The sequence below is a fragment of the Podarcis bocagei genome (genome assembly GCF_964188305.1).
Source record: "Podarcis bocagei genome assembly, chromosome: 17".
In the NCBI taxonomy this organism is placed as follows: Eukaryota; Metazoa; Chordata; class Lepidosauria; order Squamata; family Lacertidae; genus Podarcis; species Podarcis bocagei.
The window spans coordinates 7,651,688-7,665,976 of NC_138143.1; the positions used below are offsets into that span (position 1 = coordinate 7,651,688).

The window sequence follows — 14,289 nt, forward strand, 5'->3', positions numbered from 1 at the left end:
TGCATGCACACGAAAGCTCATACCAAGAACTAACTTAGTTGGTCTTTAAGGTGCTACTGGAAGGAATTTTTTTATTTTAATCCATTCCAGTTCGACTCCTGAAACTGTTCGAAAAGCAAGGCGCAGCTTCCAATTGGCTGCAGGAGCTTCCTGCACTCAACTGGAAGCTGCGGAAGCTGCATCGGACATTCAGCTTCCAAAAAACGTTCGCAAACCGGATGTTATGGAAAAATCTAGGTGCGAGGCTGCTCAGTCACCCAGCTCGTCGGTGGAATAAAGGAAGGAGTCCAGCCACCAAATAGCTGTAGACCAAAGTTTATTGCGCAACAGGTTCAAAGAGGAATTTTGAACCCCGAGGATGGGGTGACAAAGACGTTTAAAAGTTTCTATCTTATCCCAGCATACAGTTCATTAAGCATCATCACTACATCATTGCTACATCCTGATTAATATAGGAGGAATGTGTTGGGGCAACAGGTGGATACAGGATATGTATTGGGAAGGACATTCTAAGCACCTACTACAAAGGGGCAATAGAACTTTGTTTTGCATAGTCTGCCACCTGGGCAAGTCCGGAGGAGTGCCTTTGCCCAGCGATTGACACATATGAGTACCTTCCTGTGAGTATGTGACCTCCCGCTTGAGGGATTATGATGGGGACCAAGTGGTTTCCAAGTCCTTGGCCAATGAAGCAAATTGGCGGTGGAATGAAGGAAACTAGCAAAGGAGTTGATTTTATATGATTTTTAAAGCTAGGTAACTTCCCTGAGCTGTCAAGTTGAAAGGATACATTTATGCATAATATTTGTAACATTTAACAACTTTAAAGATGTGCCCCTACCCCCCGTAATTTCCATAACACCGGAACACTCACTTCCAGGTTTGTGGCATTTGGGAGCCAATTTGTTCGACAACTAAGCCGTTTGAGAACCAAGGTACCACTGTATACATACTTGGCCATTGACTGTCCAGAAATACATCAAACACTATTTTGCAGGTGTCTTAAATATTTTCCCTCTGAAGGTTTGTAATGTTACTCTTTGCCACCCAGATAGGTTGAAGATATCTTCCTTCCCTGGAGAAAATAATGCTTAATTGAATTTTAGCATGTGAATTCATTGTGAAATCTGTGTTTTATGAAGACATTCATGTCAAACTATGTCTCCTTCTTCCACCTTTATGTTATTATTGGCTCTATGTACTGGGATCTATATCTTGCATCTTCTCAAGTATTGCCCCCATGTTCTGCTGTTGAGAATTTGCACTTATTGGAGTGGGATGCTTCTAGCCTCCCACATCTAATGCACTTCATGAACATGTATTTTCTGAGCATGGTAGGCTGTAGGGAAGAGGCAGAATTAATGGCAAAGGGAGAACAGCAATAATGTACTGTATGGGTCAGAAATCCAAAATTGACTGGTTCTTGTTACTGCTTTTGCAAAGTATGGCAGCTGCAGTTCATTTTGATTTGATTTTATTATTTTTCTAGTTTTCCAAAATTTACAGACATACAAATCACAAAGACACAGATCACATACAATTCCAATACACATGCATATTTGACTTTCCTCCCCCTTCTTGTGGTTTTTTTTTTATTTTAGTTTTTCATATTGCATTTTCCACATTAATCCATTTTTAAGTTATGGTTTAATTTCTCTGGATAATATGTTTAACTGCTTGTTTTACTTTAGCCCTGCTAATGAACTTACTTGCATAGAAGAATTTTTCAGATATTCCACAAATTTTCCCCAGTCTTTAATGAATTTTTTTCCTTCTTGGTTTCTTATGACACCTGTTAGTTTTGCCCTTTTGGCATAGTCATTAATTTAATCAGCCACTCTTCGTTGGTTGGTGCTGCATATTCTTTCCACCTCTGGGCAAAAAAACAGTTGTAGCATACATAAACAGGTTTTTTTGTGTCTTTTGGCATCTCTGTACCTACTATCCCTAGAAGAAAACCTTCTGGTTTTTTGCTAAAGGTTATCTTAAACATTTTCTTCAATTCATTATAAATCATTTCCCAGAAAGCTTTTGCTCTTTTACAAGACCACGACAAAGTACCTTCTTTTTCTTTACATTTCCAGCATGTGTTTGATTTTGATTTATACCTTTTTGCTAAGCCACTAGGGGTTAAATACCCTGTGGACTATACTTTTGAAAATTGGCTGCCCAGATAAATTTGTAAACATCATTCAGCTCCTCCATGATAATATGACAGCAACAATTGCAGGTAACAATGGCTCTCAAAGTGAACCATTCACAGTGGGATCAGGTGTTAAACAGGGTTGTGTTATTGCCCCAACTCTATTCATTATTTTCATTGCCAGGATCCTACACTTTGTCAAAGGGAAACTCCCCACCGGAGTAGAAATCATATATTGAACAGATGGAAAGCTCTTCAGTCTGAGCAGGCTGAAAGCAAAGAGTAAGATTACTGTAACTTCCGTCACAGAGCTTCAGTATGCTGATGACAACGTACTGTGCGCACACTCAGAGGATGACCTCCAAACCTTCCTAGATATCTTTGCAGAAACTTATGAAAAGCTTGGCCTATCACTCAACATCCAAAGAACCAAAGTGCTGCACCAACAAGTACAAAATAACTCTTCTGCAGCGCCACAAATCCAACTCAGTGGTGTAATGTTGGAAAATGTTGATTCTCCTACCTAGGCAGTTATCTTTCCACAAGGGCCAACATTGATGGCGAAATCCAGCATCGCCTGAACTCTGTGAATGCGGCTTTCTCCCGATTGAAGTGCAGAGTGTTTGAGGACCGGGACATTCACAGGGAAACCAAAATGCTTGTTTACAAAGCTATTGTACTACCAGCCTTACTATATGCTTGTGAAACATGAACCACTTATAAGCGCCATCTCCAACTCCTCGAAAGATTCCATCAACGGTGTCTCCGAAAAATTTTACACATCACTTGGGAAGACAGGCGAACTAATATCAGTGTACTGGAAGAAGCAAAGATCGCCAGTGTTGAAGCAATGATTCTTCAACATCAACTTCGCTGGACTGGTCATGTTGTGTGGACACTGGCAGAGGAAGAGGAGAGTGGGGGGAGTGCACTGCCCCTGGCAACACGATCCCAGTGGGGTTCCATCGTGGCTGCCTCCTGCCCACGCTGGGCGCCCCACCCCCAGAATGCACGTCCCGCCCCTGTGGGCAGTGTGCCCCGCCCCGGAACATGCGCTAGCCTGCTCTCTGCCCACCCCCCTGGTGCTGGAGCATGAAGCTATTCCACTGTATGCGGATGCCTGATGATCATCTTCCAAAGCAACTACAGTCATACCTCGGGTTGAATGTGCTTCAGGTTGAGCGCATTCGAGTTGCACTCCGTGGCAACCCAGAAGTAACAGAGTGCATTACTTCTGGGTTTCGCCGCTCGCGCATGCGCAGACGCTCAAAATGACGTCATGCGTATGTGTGGAAGCAGCAAAATACAACCCACAGACGCGCCATTGCTTGTTACGTTCGCTTCAGAATGCAAACAGGGCTCCGGAATGGATCCCGTTCGCATCCCAAGGTACCACTGTATTCTATTCCGAACTTAAAACTGGAAAGCGTAATGCTGGTGGTCAACAAAAGAGGTTTAAAGACTCTCTCAAGGCAAATCTTATAAATGTAGTATAAACACTGACAACTGGGAAACACTGGCCTGCGAGCGCTCCAGTTGGAGAACAGCCTTTACCAAAGGTGTCATGGGCTTTGAAGATGCTCAAACTCAGGACGCAAGGGAGAAATGTGCTAAGAGGAAGTAATGCTTGGCAAATCCACACCGTGATCAACTCCCGCCTGGAAACCAATGTCCCTACTGTGGAAGGATGTGTGGATCCAGAATTGGCTCCCATAGTCACTTACTGACTCACTGTTAAAACCATGTTTATGGAAGACAATCTTACTCGGCTACGAGTGATCGCCAAAGAAATACCATCTATACATCATTTTCATGTAGTTTTCCTTCTGCTGTATATTTTAAATCTGCATTCCACAGCTTCTCCCATGCGGCCATTTCAATATTATGACCTATATGTCTTGTCCAGTGTGGCAGCTGCAGTTCTTTCTGGTTTCTCAGAACCTGTAGCTTACTCATTTTGAGACAGTCATGTGTTAAACCAGCGATATCAGCCGGGCTCAACACATGTTGACTGTGCTGAATATTTCTGAGTATTCTCAGCAACATGCCAAAAGTCACTACAAAATATAACCGTATATGCTGCAGGCCTGCATGTGGGAACTGTCATGCTTGGCCTGGGTAGCTAGTTTGCGTGAGTAGAGGCCTCAATCCTGGCTGCTGCTGTGAGAGCTTGGAGATAGTGATGTATGAAATTATGCCAAGATGCACACACATAGAGGAAGGTTTTACAAAAGAAGGATAGAAGACACTGTGTGGGGTATTAAGGTTATACTAGCCTCTCCCATCCTTGTGCCATCCAGATGTTTTGGACTGCAACTCTCATTGGCCAAGGCCTAGTGGGAGGAGGAATCTAAAAAATCTGGAAGGCACCAGCTTGGGGGAGGCTGGGTTCAGCTGTTGATAGTCTGTTTCTTGATCTCAAAATGGATAGGAGCACCTTTTAATGTACCGTAATTGGAGACAAACACTTCACTTCCCCTGCCCCAGATTATTAAATGTATGCAGCAAGTAGCTGCAGGATCTAGTGCCTAAATGAATGCTTCCAAGTTGTTGCTGAAATGCTGCCTTGAATTTAACACCAGCAGTTAGTAAAGATTTGACAGATAAGATCATTACTGGGGCTAACCATGGGTCAAGTGATAGCAAATGAAACCAGCTTGATTTAAGTAGAATGGCAAGTGGAATTTGAACTGCACCTTCAGTATTTTGAAATGCTGAGGTTAATAGACACATTAGACTCTGAGAATAAGGAAGTGGTGTTTCTGAATACTGAAATTATATCTATGTAGTGTGTATCGATGATAAACAGTTTCCATGCCAAGCAGAACTTAAAAAACAAAACCAAAAACCCAACACCTTGCAAGAAAAGAGAAGCCGCCTCTAGTTTTCTGTTGAGGCATGGAAGCGTGCAGAATCTGTCCTCGCCCACAAAGATAGGACGGCATGCATAACCAGCTTACCAAGTGGTTACATGATCACTGTGGTAAGTTAACAAGCAATGGCTGGAATTGATGCTAAGAGACGGAATTGATGTCCGGGGGGAATTTATGAAAGGCGGCGCTTTGTCCTGGATCTTAGGCAAGTCAACTAAAAAATAAATAATAATAATAGCTGAACAACTAGGGTTTTCCTTTAAAAAGCTCAGCAGTTTGGGGGTCTTCCTAAACAAAAGCTTAAGAACTATATAATTTCCAGGAAAGGAGACTTGTAGGATTTTCCACATCAGGTGGCAAAATAGCTTGTACCTGACTGGTGGGCACCATTTGGTGCTCTTCCTCAGTCAGCAAAATATCTTGGTGCAGCCCTGTGAAATATTAATAGTAGGCTGTATTGCAGGCTTCTTGTCAGCCACTCTCTCTCAGCTACAGCACTGTGCCCCTCCCTCCAAAAAAACAGCATTATGAAGACAATGTTGCATATTGGCATTGGCAGGGAAATCATTTTAAGTATTTTAAAATGAAACTTCACGCTTTTAATTATTTCTGTCTTAGCTGTGGTCTTGTTTCTGGATGGACTTATAGCTGTCAAATCATAGCTACACTCGTTTATTGTTTTCCATCGCTTCTCTCACTTCAGCCCTGGGTGTGAGAGAAAAACAGCATATAAGGGAACCAGGAGGCTCTGTCTCCAGAGAATTGAATTGTCATTCTAGTCTTTACCTATCTCTTTGCCTGGAGCGACTGTGGAAAGAAACATACTGGTGCGGTAATGTGGTGTTGAAGCATAACCCCTTGTCAGGGGTTTTTTCCAGCTGGAACTCTGTTCTGCCACCTCTCAGGTGGGTACAATTGCCATCATAAGAGAATAAGTGAGGCATTCCTGGTGAGTTCCGGCACCTCTTTTTCTAGAAAAATAAGACCGCCCCTTGTGCTGTTGTTCCCCACCGAACCTCCCACTCTCTCACCTACCCTTGGCATATCTGCTTGGAAATTTGGGTGGCAGATAAATATTCTGGTCATAATCCACCTGGCAGTTTCCAAATAAACAAAAATGAAAACGAAATTTTGCATTGGCCCTGAATATCCCACCCAGAATGGAGCTGATTTGAGGGGGAAATGGGCGCTTCGGGCAGATACACTAAATGACACATCCTCCTTGGTCATTTACCTGGGTCACAGTCCACTCTCAATCTCTAGCACAACCCCCACTGAAATGAGGGTGGACAGGGGGATTCCCTTGTCCCAGGTTCTGTTTGCCTCCTCCCAAAAAAAGGAATTTTGGGTGTGCTTCACATTCGGCTTAGCCTGGTGTTGACATCAGAGGGGCAAATCATATCCAGAGACATAGCCTTGTTGGAGGCTGTACACACTATCCCTGTAAAGTTATATTCTTCTCCTCAAAGACGTCTGCGCATTATAGTTTGTTAAGGGTTGCTAGGAAATGTAACCCTCTGAGGTGTAAACTATGGCACCCAGAATTATTTGACGGAAATAATGTGCTTTGAATGTGTTTGAAGGGTATATGCACACTATAACCTTAGTTTGTTGCAGCAAAGTCTTATAGACACCTAAGACTCTTGGGAAGGGGAAGCAAATGTGTTGGAAGTTAGCATGGAATCACCGAGCCCAGAGACAATTTACCACATCGTTAAAAACAACAGCGAACGATGTGTTGGAGTAACATCTATGCAAGAAGAAGAGTAGGATCACAGGAAGAAAGATTCCTAGCCTGAGTTTGTACCTGCTATACTGGCTTTCTACTTGCAGTTAATTGTTTGCCTAGGGCAGGCTTCCTCAAACTCGGCCCTCCAGATGTTTTGGCCTACAACTCCCATGATCCCTAGCTAGCAGGACCAGTGGTCAGGGATGATGGGAATTGTAGTCTCAAAACATCTGGGGGGGGTGAGTTTGTGGAAGCCTGGCCTAGGGAAACACTGAACTATGTGATTCCCCCGCCTTCAGTATGGAATAGTATTGTCCATTCATTCTGCCACCTGGCCTAAGGCTGATTCACACGTGCATAGACATGACCTTACTTCTGGTCACTCTTTGATCAGTATTTGATGATTTTGCGACTGCGGCCTAGTCTAGGTCTATACAAGCAACAGAATGACAAGGTGAAATTGTGTGGTGGTAGAATGTACTGTTGTATTTGTCCATGCAGTTTCCTTGGCAGGGATACTGGAGTGGCTTGCTGGTTCCTCCTCCAGGTGGATCACTTTTGGTCAAAATTCTCCACTATGACCTGTCCATCTTTGGTGGCTCCACACGGCATAGCTCATAGTTTCTCTGAGTTATTCAAGCCCCTTCGCCACAGCAAGGCAGTGATCCATGAAGAGACATCACCTTGCCAACCAAGGTCCGTATACTTAAAGCTATGGTTTTCCCAGTAGTGATGTATGGAAGTGAGAGCCGGACCATAAAGAAGGCTGATCACTGAAGAATTGATGCTTTTGAATTATGGTGCTGGAGGAGACTCTTGAGAGTCCCATGGACTGCAAGAAGATCAAACCTCTCCATTCTTAAGGAAATCAGCCCTGAGTGCTCACTGGAAGGACAGATCGTGAAGCTGAGGTGCCAATACTTTGGTCACCTCATGAGAAGAGAAGACTCCCTGGAAAAGACCCTGATGTTGGGAAAGATGGAGGGCACAAGGAGAAGGAGACGACAGAGGACGAGATGGTTGGACAGTGTTCTCGAAGCTACCAGCATGAGTTTGACCAAAATGTGGGAGGCAGTGGAAGACAGGAGTGCCTGGCATGCTCTGGTCCATGGGGTCACGAAGAGTCGGACACGACTAAACGACTAAACAACAACAAGAAGAATGTACTACCTTAGACTGCAGGGGTTTTTAAATGGTACATGATGTTAAACACACACACACACACACACACACACACACACACACACACACTGTTCCTTGCAGGTAGTAAACTAGACTGTCAGACCCTTCAAGTGTCCCTATTTTCCAGGGACATCCCTGATTTAGAAAAGCTGTCTGATTTCTGATTTGATCCCTGAATGTCCCACTTTTCCTTAAGCCGTCCCTATTTTCATTGGAGAAATGTTGGAGGGTTTGGAGTTATCCAACCCCCGAGCCGTCTGAAGGCAATCCTGTATAGGAAAGTGTTTTTTTAATGTTTCATGTTCTGCTATGTTTTTATATATGTTGGAAGCTGCCTGATGTAGCTGGAGCAACTCAGTAAGAAGTGTGGGGTATAAATAGTAAAATTATCATTATGGAAGGGGACATCCCTATTTCATCAGAGAAATGTGGGAGGGTATGGCATGTGGGAGGCAGGCCAGGCTTAGAACATCCCTGAGAGTGCTATTTGTTTCCTTGCAGGGAATTATAGGGGGCAGATTGCCATTCACAAATGGCACCTTCACATACAACCATTTCAACATGGTGCAGCCACAGTGGCACAGCTAGGTAATTTTAGACTCTGGACTTAATGGCCTTTGCTGCCCCCTCTCGCCTTCCGATGGTAAAGTGTACTACAGTACTTCACTTATTTCAAAATGTATAAGCCCTGCAAGTTATAAAGGAAAGAACAGACACAGTAAACAAAAAAAACTGGAAGTCTTTAAAAAGTTTATTTATAGAAATCCCCCCCTTCTTACGAAATTGTATTTGTAGGAACATAAAGGACAATTTGTTATTATATTCATACAGAAGAATTGTATAAAATTATGTACTTGTTTTTCCATATCTTCCTTTTCTTTCTTCTTTGTTCCAGCTTTGGTATTGAATATTGCTGTATATATAGACTTCTCTTTTTTTAATTGAAACTAATAAAGATCAATTTTTTAAAAAATGTGTTAAGCCAGCCCTGTCTGGGTCGGTCTGCTTATTCTGCGTTGTAGGAGCCCTGGACTTCTGCCCCCAAACCCTGCCCAGAATTCCCCTGCTGTTTTGCCACCTTGTTCTGTCACGTGTGTGGCATCTGCCATATTGTTTAGTGCATGGCTTGATTTAAACTTGATGCTGGGTGGGTTAAAATTGATTAAAGTTGGGCCCTCAGCTGCTGTACCTGTAACATTAGCACGCCAGCACTGCTGCAGCCAACTCTTGGTGTGTTTACACGGCACAAGTAGCAGAAGAGGCCTTGGTTTGAACATGAAATGCTGCTTGGGTCTTCAGGTTTAGAAGGATATCACACTTCACTGGAGCCAAGGCCATTGCATGCATCACATACACACACGGTTGAGTTTCCTTGAGGCAGATCTCAAGCTTGCTTTGTGATGAATTGTAGGGGGGAAATACGGCAAGGCAGTGGGAAAACTTGTTGTGGGGATGCTGATGCCCGTGGCAAAGACCGGCTTTGGATGTGTGAACTGACCTCAAAAAGCACTTTGTCTGAGGTGAGGAGGACATTCTCTCTGCGGAGTTGAACCTGTGATGGTGACTCATTTTCAAAGTGCCACCTGATGCTGCAGTTATTGTGACGAACATGCATGTGTGAGCCAGCTCTTAAAATGAAAGAGATAACTGAAGGGAAAGTTAGGTTGGAGTCAATTCAGGAAATAGCTAGGGCATCAGTCTAGGTCAGCTTTTCCCAGTCTAGTACTGGATTACAATTCCCATCTTCTTTGACCATTGATCATGTTGGCTGGGACTGATGGGAATTATAGTCCAACAACATCTGGAAGGTACCAGGTTGAGGAAAAATGGTCTGGGTTTTAGCAAAAGTTATGGAACGGGCAGGGTGGTAATTGAGAATAAGACTTTATTTATAGGACTTTTCCATCCTGCTTTAGCTCTAAGAAGAGCCTCCAAGGTGGTTCACAGCAATAAAATACCAATGCAATTAAAAGGTGTATTCAAAACCAAAATAAAACAGATGAACAAAATCAAAACTAGATAAAATTAAGGTGTATTAAAAGTCTGGTGGAACAAACATGTCCTTACCTGCTTCCACCCAAAGGGCCCTGTCTTACATTTCCATTAATTGCACCTACCTTAGTTGCAGAATGCAGAGCAAGACCTCAGAAGATGACCACAGTTGACAGGCAGGTTCATGGAGGAAGAGGCAGCCCTCTAAATAGCCTAATCTCAAGCCTTTTAGGGCTTTATAGATAATAGCACTTTGAATTTAAGATGATGCAGCCAAAATAAAAAGGCCTGTCTGGATGCAGGACTTTCTAAGCAGTTATCACAAGTTACATTCAAGTGACAACCCGGGTAATCAACAGGATCCATGCGCTTCATTCATCTGACAGTCTTGGTGAACATTGCAGTGGGCTTTGTCAGTTACTACCACCAGAGTCCACTGTGTAAGGAAAACCTTTCTGGAAGCTTCCTCTGATAAGCGTCCACACTCGCGATTGCCTGCTTAGGGAATTACGGCAGACAAGGTTTCCCATAATGCATGAGTGTGTGAGTCATTCTAGAACCCCCTTATAAAGAACTAAGCATTTACAAATTATTTTATACATAGTTTCATTCGGATACACGCGTTTTTCCTTAGAAAACAAGTCTGATTGTTTCTGGTTCTGATAGAAAGTGTCAATATCCCGCTATGGTACTTGCTCCATTGACACAGAGGGGGTTCCATTCATAGAAACAGCGGTATTGCCAGCTAGTTGTGTTGAGCGGTCGTTAGGGGTGCAACAACTTTGACAGCAGAGCTTTGGGCAGGTTGTCCCTTTAAATTTTTACATGTCTTACGGGTGTGAGCCCTTTATTGAGAGGGAATTTGAGTGGTTAAGGAGGGGCTTTGGGGTTCTTTTGATGTGTGTGATGTAGAGCATTGTGGAGATGTATCGAGGCACATGAACATGCATTGGTGACTGTGAATGAAGTGGGGGTAGCATTTATGGTCATGCCTGTGTATCAGAAAGAATCAGGACCGCTTAGAGGTGCTGATGCTGCGAATCCCTCCATTATAGGTTCAGGCTGTATATTTGTGTAACTAAACCATATATCATAAAGACACTGCAGTCTCTGCTGTGCCTCCTTTCCAAAAGAAAAGACAAACCTTGGGTGAGTTTCTGGAACTCCTTGTAACTTGCACCACACAGAGATTAGGCTGGCATGCAACAATACATTTTAACGGTACTGGGTAGAGAGGGACCTATAACTTTGTTTATATTGTTCCCTGTTGGTAAGCAGAAATTGAAATCTGTACTGCAAAGTGGTTGGCATGAATATGCTATTTAGCGATTCTGCTGGCACTTGGACAATCTGGAAAATCCAATATGTCTGTCAAAATAACTCACCAGGAAATATATCTAATGCTACCTGTTACACTGAGAGAATCAAGTGCTTTCCTGTCTTGAAGAAACCTAATATCAGGAAGCAACTTCAATGCCTGCCTGCCTGCTTGTCTTTCAGTGTGATCCTATACATGCCTACTCATAAGTAAGCCCTACTGGGTTCAATAGTGCTCACTTCCAAGTGAGTGGGCATATGGTTGTAGCCTTGATACTTTATTTTCTTCACCCATCCTTCCTTGATTCCCTTTTCTTATTTCTGATCCTGCCAGCCCAGCCCCGCACCCCGTTGGTTCCCTCACCTAGTTCACCCGACCTGTTACGTCTTTTGTCATTTCCACCTTTGAGCCTTTTGTGAGGACAGTCTCTGGGACGGCCCTCCTTTCTTTTGTCCCTCACCCGATCGCCTCATAAACAGGGCTATGTGTACCTGTGCTAAAATGCAAAAAGAGCAACCGTGCAGCCAGGCAGTCCAAACAAGAAAAGGTAAACTTTGTGATTTAGGTACACGCTGTAAATCGAGCACATTTGCCCCATTTCCCTTGTTTTACATAATTTATGATGCACTTTGGACAATTACTGTTATTATGCATAATTCATTCTGGTTTTGCTAGTCAGGGGCAGGAAGCTATAGATGCCTCTGACCACTGGGAAATCCTGTTGGCAACTCCTTTGGGTTTTCAGCAGGCATGCAGTGACCCCACTTTCAATCGTCTTTACAGATATAAGGACTAAGGGGTCAGCAGACTTTTTCAGCAGTCCACTGTTCCTCAGACCTAGTGGGGGGCCGGACTATATTTTGAAGGGAAAAATAACCCAGAGGTGCATTTTAAATAAAAGGACACATTCTACTCATGTAAAAACACCAGGCAGGTCCCTCAAATAACCCAGAGATGCATTTTAAATAAACAGACATATTCTACTCATGTAAAAACACGCTGATTCCTGGACCGTCTGCGGGCTGGATTTAGAAGGTGATTGGGCCAGATCCGGCCCCCAGGCCTTAGTTTGCCTGCCCATGGACTAGATCGTTGTTCTCTCTCTTTTCTAACGTGAAAGCTGAGTTTTTCAGAGAGATGGTTTCTGTGCATGTAGCATATACATCCTGTCCTCTTGTATTTCATGGAGTCATGGCAAATGTGTGTTCTAACTGAGCTCTTCTGCAACGCCCTTCTGTGGGGGCTTACCACAGATTTATGTGCTCTGCAGTATCTGCCACCACAAGTCTCCCTGTCTTCTCCACCTCTCCTTTAGCATTTTTTTGACTATGAGAAAATTGTAGAGGAGTCTAGGTTGCCTCTGGGTATCCCACTCTCATCAAACGTTCCGAGGAGAATGCGATGGCTTATTGGGAATGAAGAACTGTTGCCTACCTGTTGTGCTCCACTTTCCCTCAGGACAGCTACATTCCATATAAATGATGTGTAATGAAGAATGAGTTACATAAATAGTAGGGATGAATTTCCTTACTATTATTTTTACTTCATGGAGGGTGGGATGTAAAAAAAAAGGCCAGTCTTTCCTTTCCTTATCCTCAATTTACACCTGTAGCTAATGTATTTTTTTAATTATTTGCAGAAAGACCTCCCTTTGCCCAGGAAAAGCAGTAGGTAAGTACAAGATTTCTGTATTTATAATAGATACATAGCAGAATGCCAACGTGAGGGGGGGGGGAAACATTTTCTTTGTAGCCACTTTTTTTTTTTGCTTGTGTGTGTGTATTATATGGGATATGTAATTTATTATTATTATTATTATTATTTATTATTACTAACTACCCCCCTTGTGGACTGATTTAAATATCATTACTCCAATGAGAAGGCTTCCAGCCTGGTGGTGCTTTCTTTAACATCTCCTTATAATGTGAATTGCCTTGTCATATTGCATATCCTTGGTGGTGAAGGAGAAATGTACGCAGTCCCAGCAATGCATGCAGCATGGAGCTTTGAAGTGTTCGCTTCCACCAAACAGAGCACCACTACAGGGAAGATAATTTCAGCAGCCTCCACACAGGGGCTGTCATAATATTTTAAGCTGCTCTTCAAAGCTACTTCCCAACTTCAGCATTTTTTGCTATTTTGTCTCCTAGCCTGCCCATGACCCTCACATTATAAACTCACCACTGGGCCATTTTGAACACTCATTCTGCATTGTGGACAAAGCCTCTTCTTTCTGCTCGTTTGCTTCTTAAAAATATGTTTGTTTTGGCCAACAGGTAGTTTTCCTAGAAATCTACTCTATGAATAAAATAAGAGATTAGAAGGCAAAGGCTCCCACCGCCAGCCCTTCAGAGTGACCTGCTGACAAATCTTGTTGCCTGAGATTTGTTGCCTCGTGGTTGGCAACTGTGGGGCAAGAAAGGACCCCTCGAGGGAGGGGCAGGCTTGTCCAAGGAGACTCTGAATTACTGACTGCTATGCCAGGATGCTAAGGGACGCGGGTGGCGCTGTGGGTTAAACCAGAGCCTCTTGGGCTTGCCGATCAGAAGGTCGGCGGCTCGAATCCCTGTGACGGGGTGAGCTCCCGTTGCTCAGTCCCTGCTCCTGCCCACCTAGCAGTTCGAAAGCACATCAAAGTGCAAGTAGATAAATAGGTACCGCTCCAGCAGGAAGGTAAAAGGCATTTCTGTGCGCTGCTCTGGTTCACCAGAAGCGGCTTAGTCATGCTGGCCACATTGACCCGGAAGCTGTACGCTGGCTCCCTCGGCCAGTAAAGCGAGATGAGCGTCGTAACCCCAGAGTGAGCCACGACTGGACCTAATAGTCAAGGGTCCCTTTACCTTTACCTTTATGCCAGGATGCTAGGGTATTTGTAATAGTCTGCAAAGTGATAACATAGAACTGGAATACGTGGTTATCCTGTTGGCTGGTTCTATGAAAGCATTCTGCACACATAAATATTGACATACACAAAACAGAACTAAGTTGTCTTTCAAATGGAATATTCAGCTTGCATGACTTTGCAGCTGCATATTTGTACCTGGAGTTCTCA

The 14,289-nt window shown here is 43.6% G+C and overlaps 1 protein-coding gene across 2 annotated transcripts in view; it reads left to right on the plus strand.

Annotated features, from left to right (window-relative positions):
• MAST1 (microtubule associated serine/threonine kinase 1) overlaps nucleotides 1–14,289 on the plus strand; it is a 93,381-nt gene that overhangs the window by 14,167 nt on the left and 64,925 nt on the right. For both annotated transcript variants that reach the window (XM_081175671.1, XM_081175673.1), the window contains exon 2: nucleotides 12,877–12,908. In XM_081175671.1, coding sequence (XP_081031797.1) covers nucleotides 12,877–12,908 — 32 coding nt within the window. The remainder of the gene's footprint in view (nucleotides 1–12,876; nucleotides 12,909–14,289) is intronic.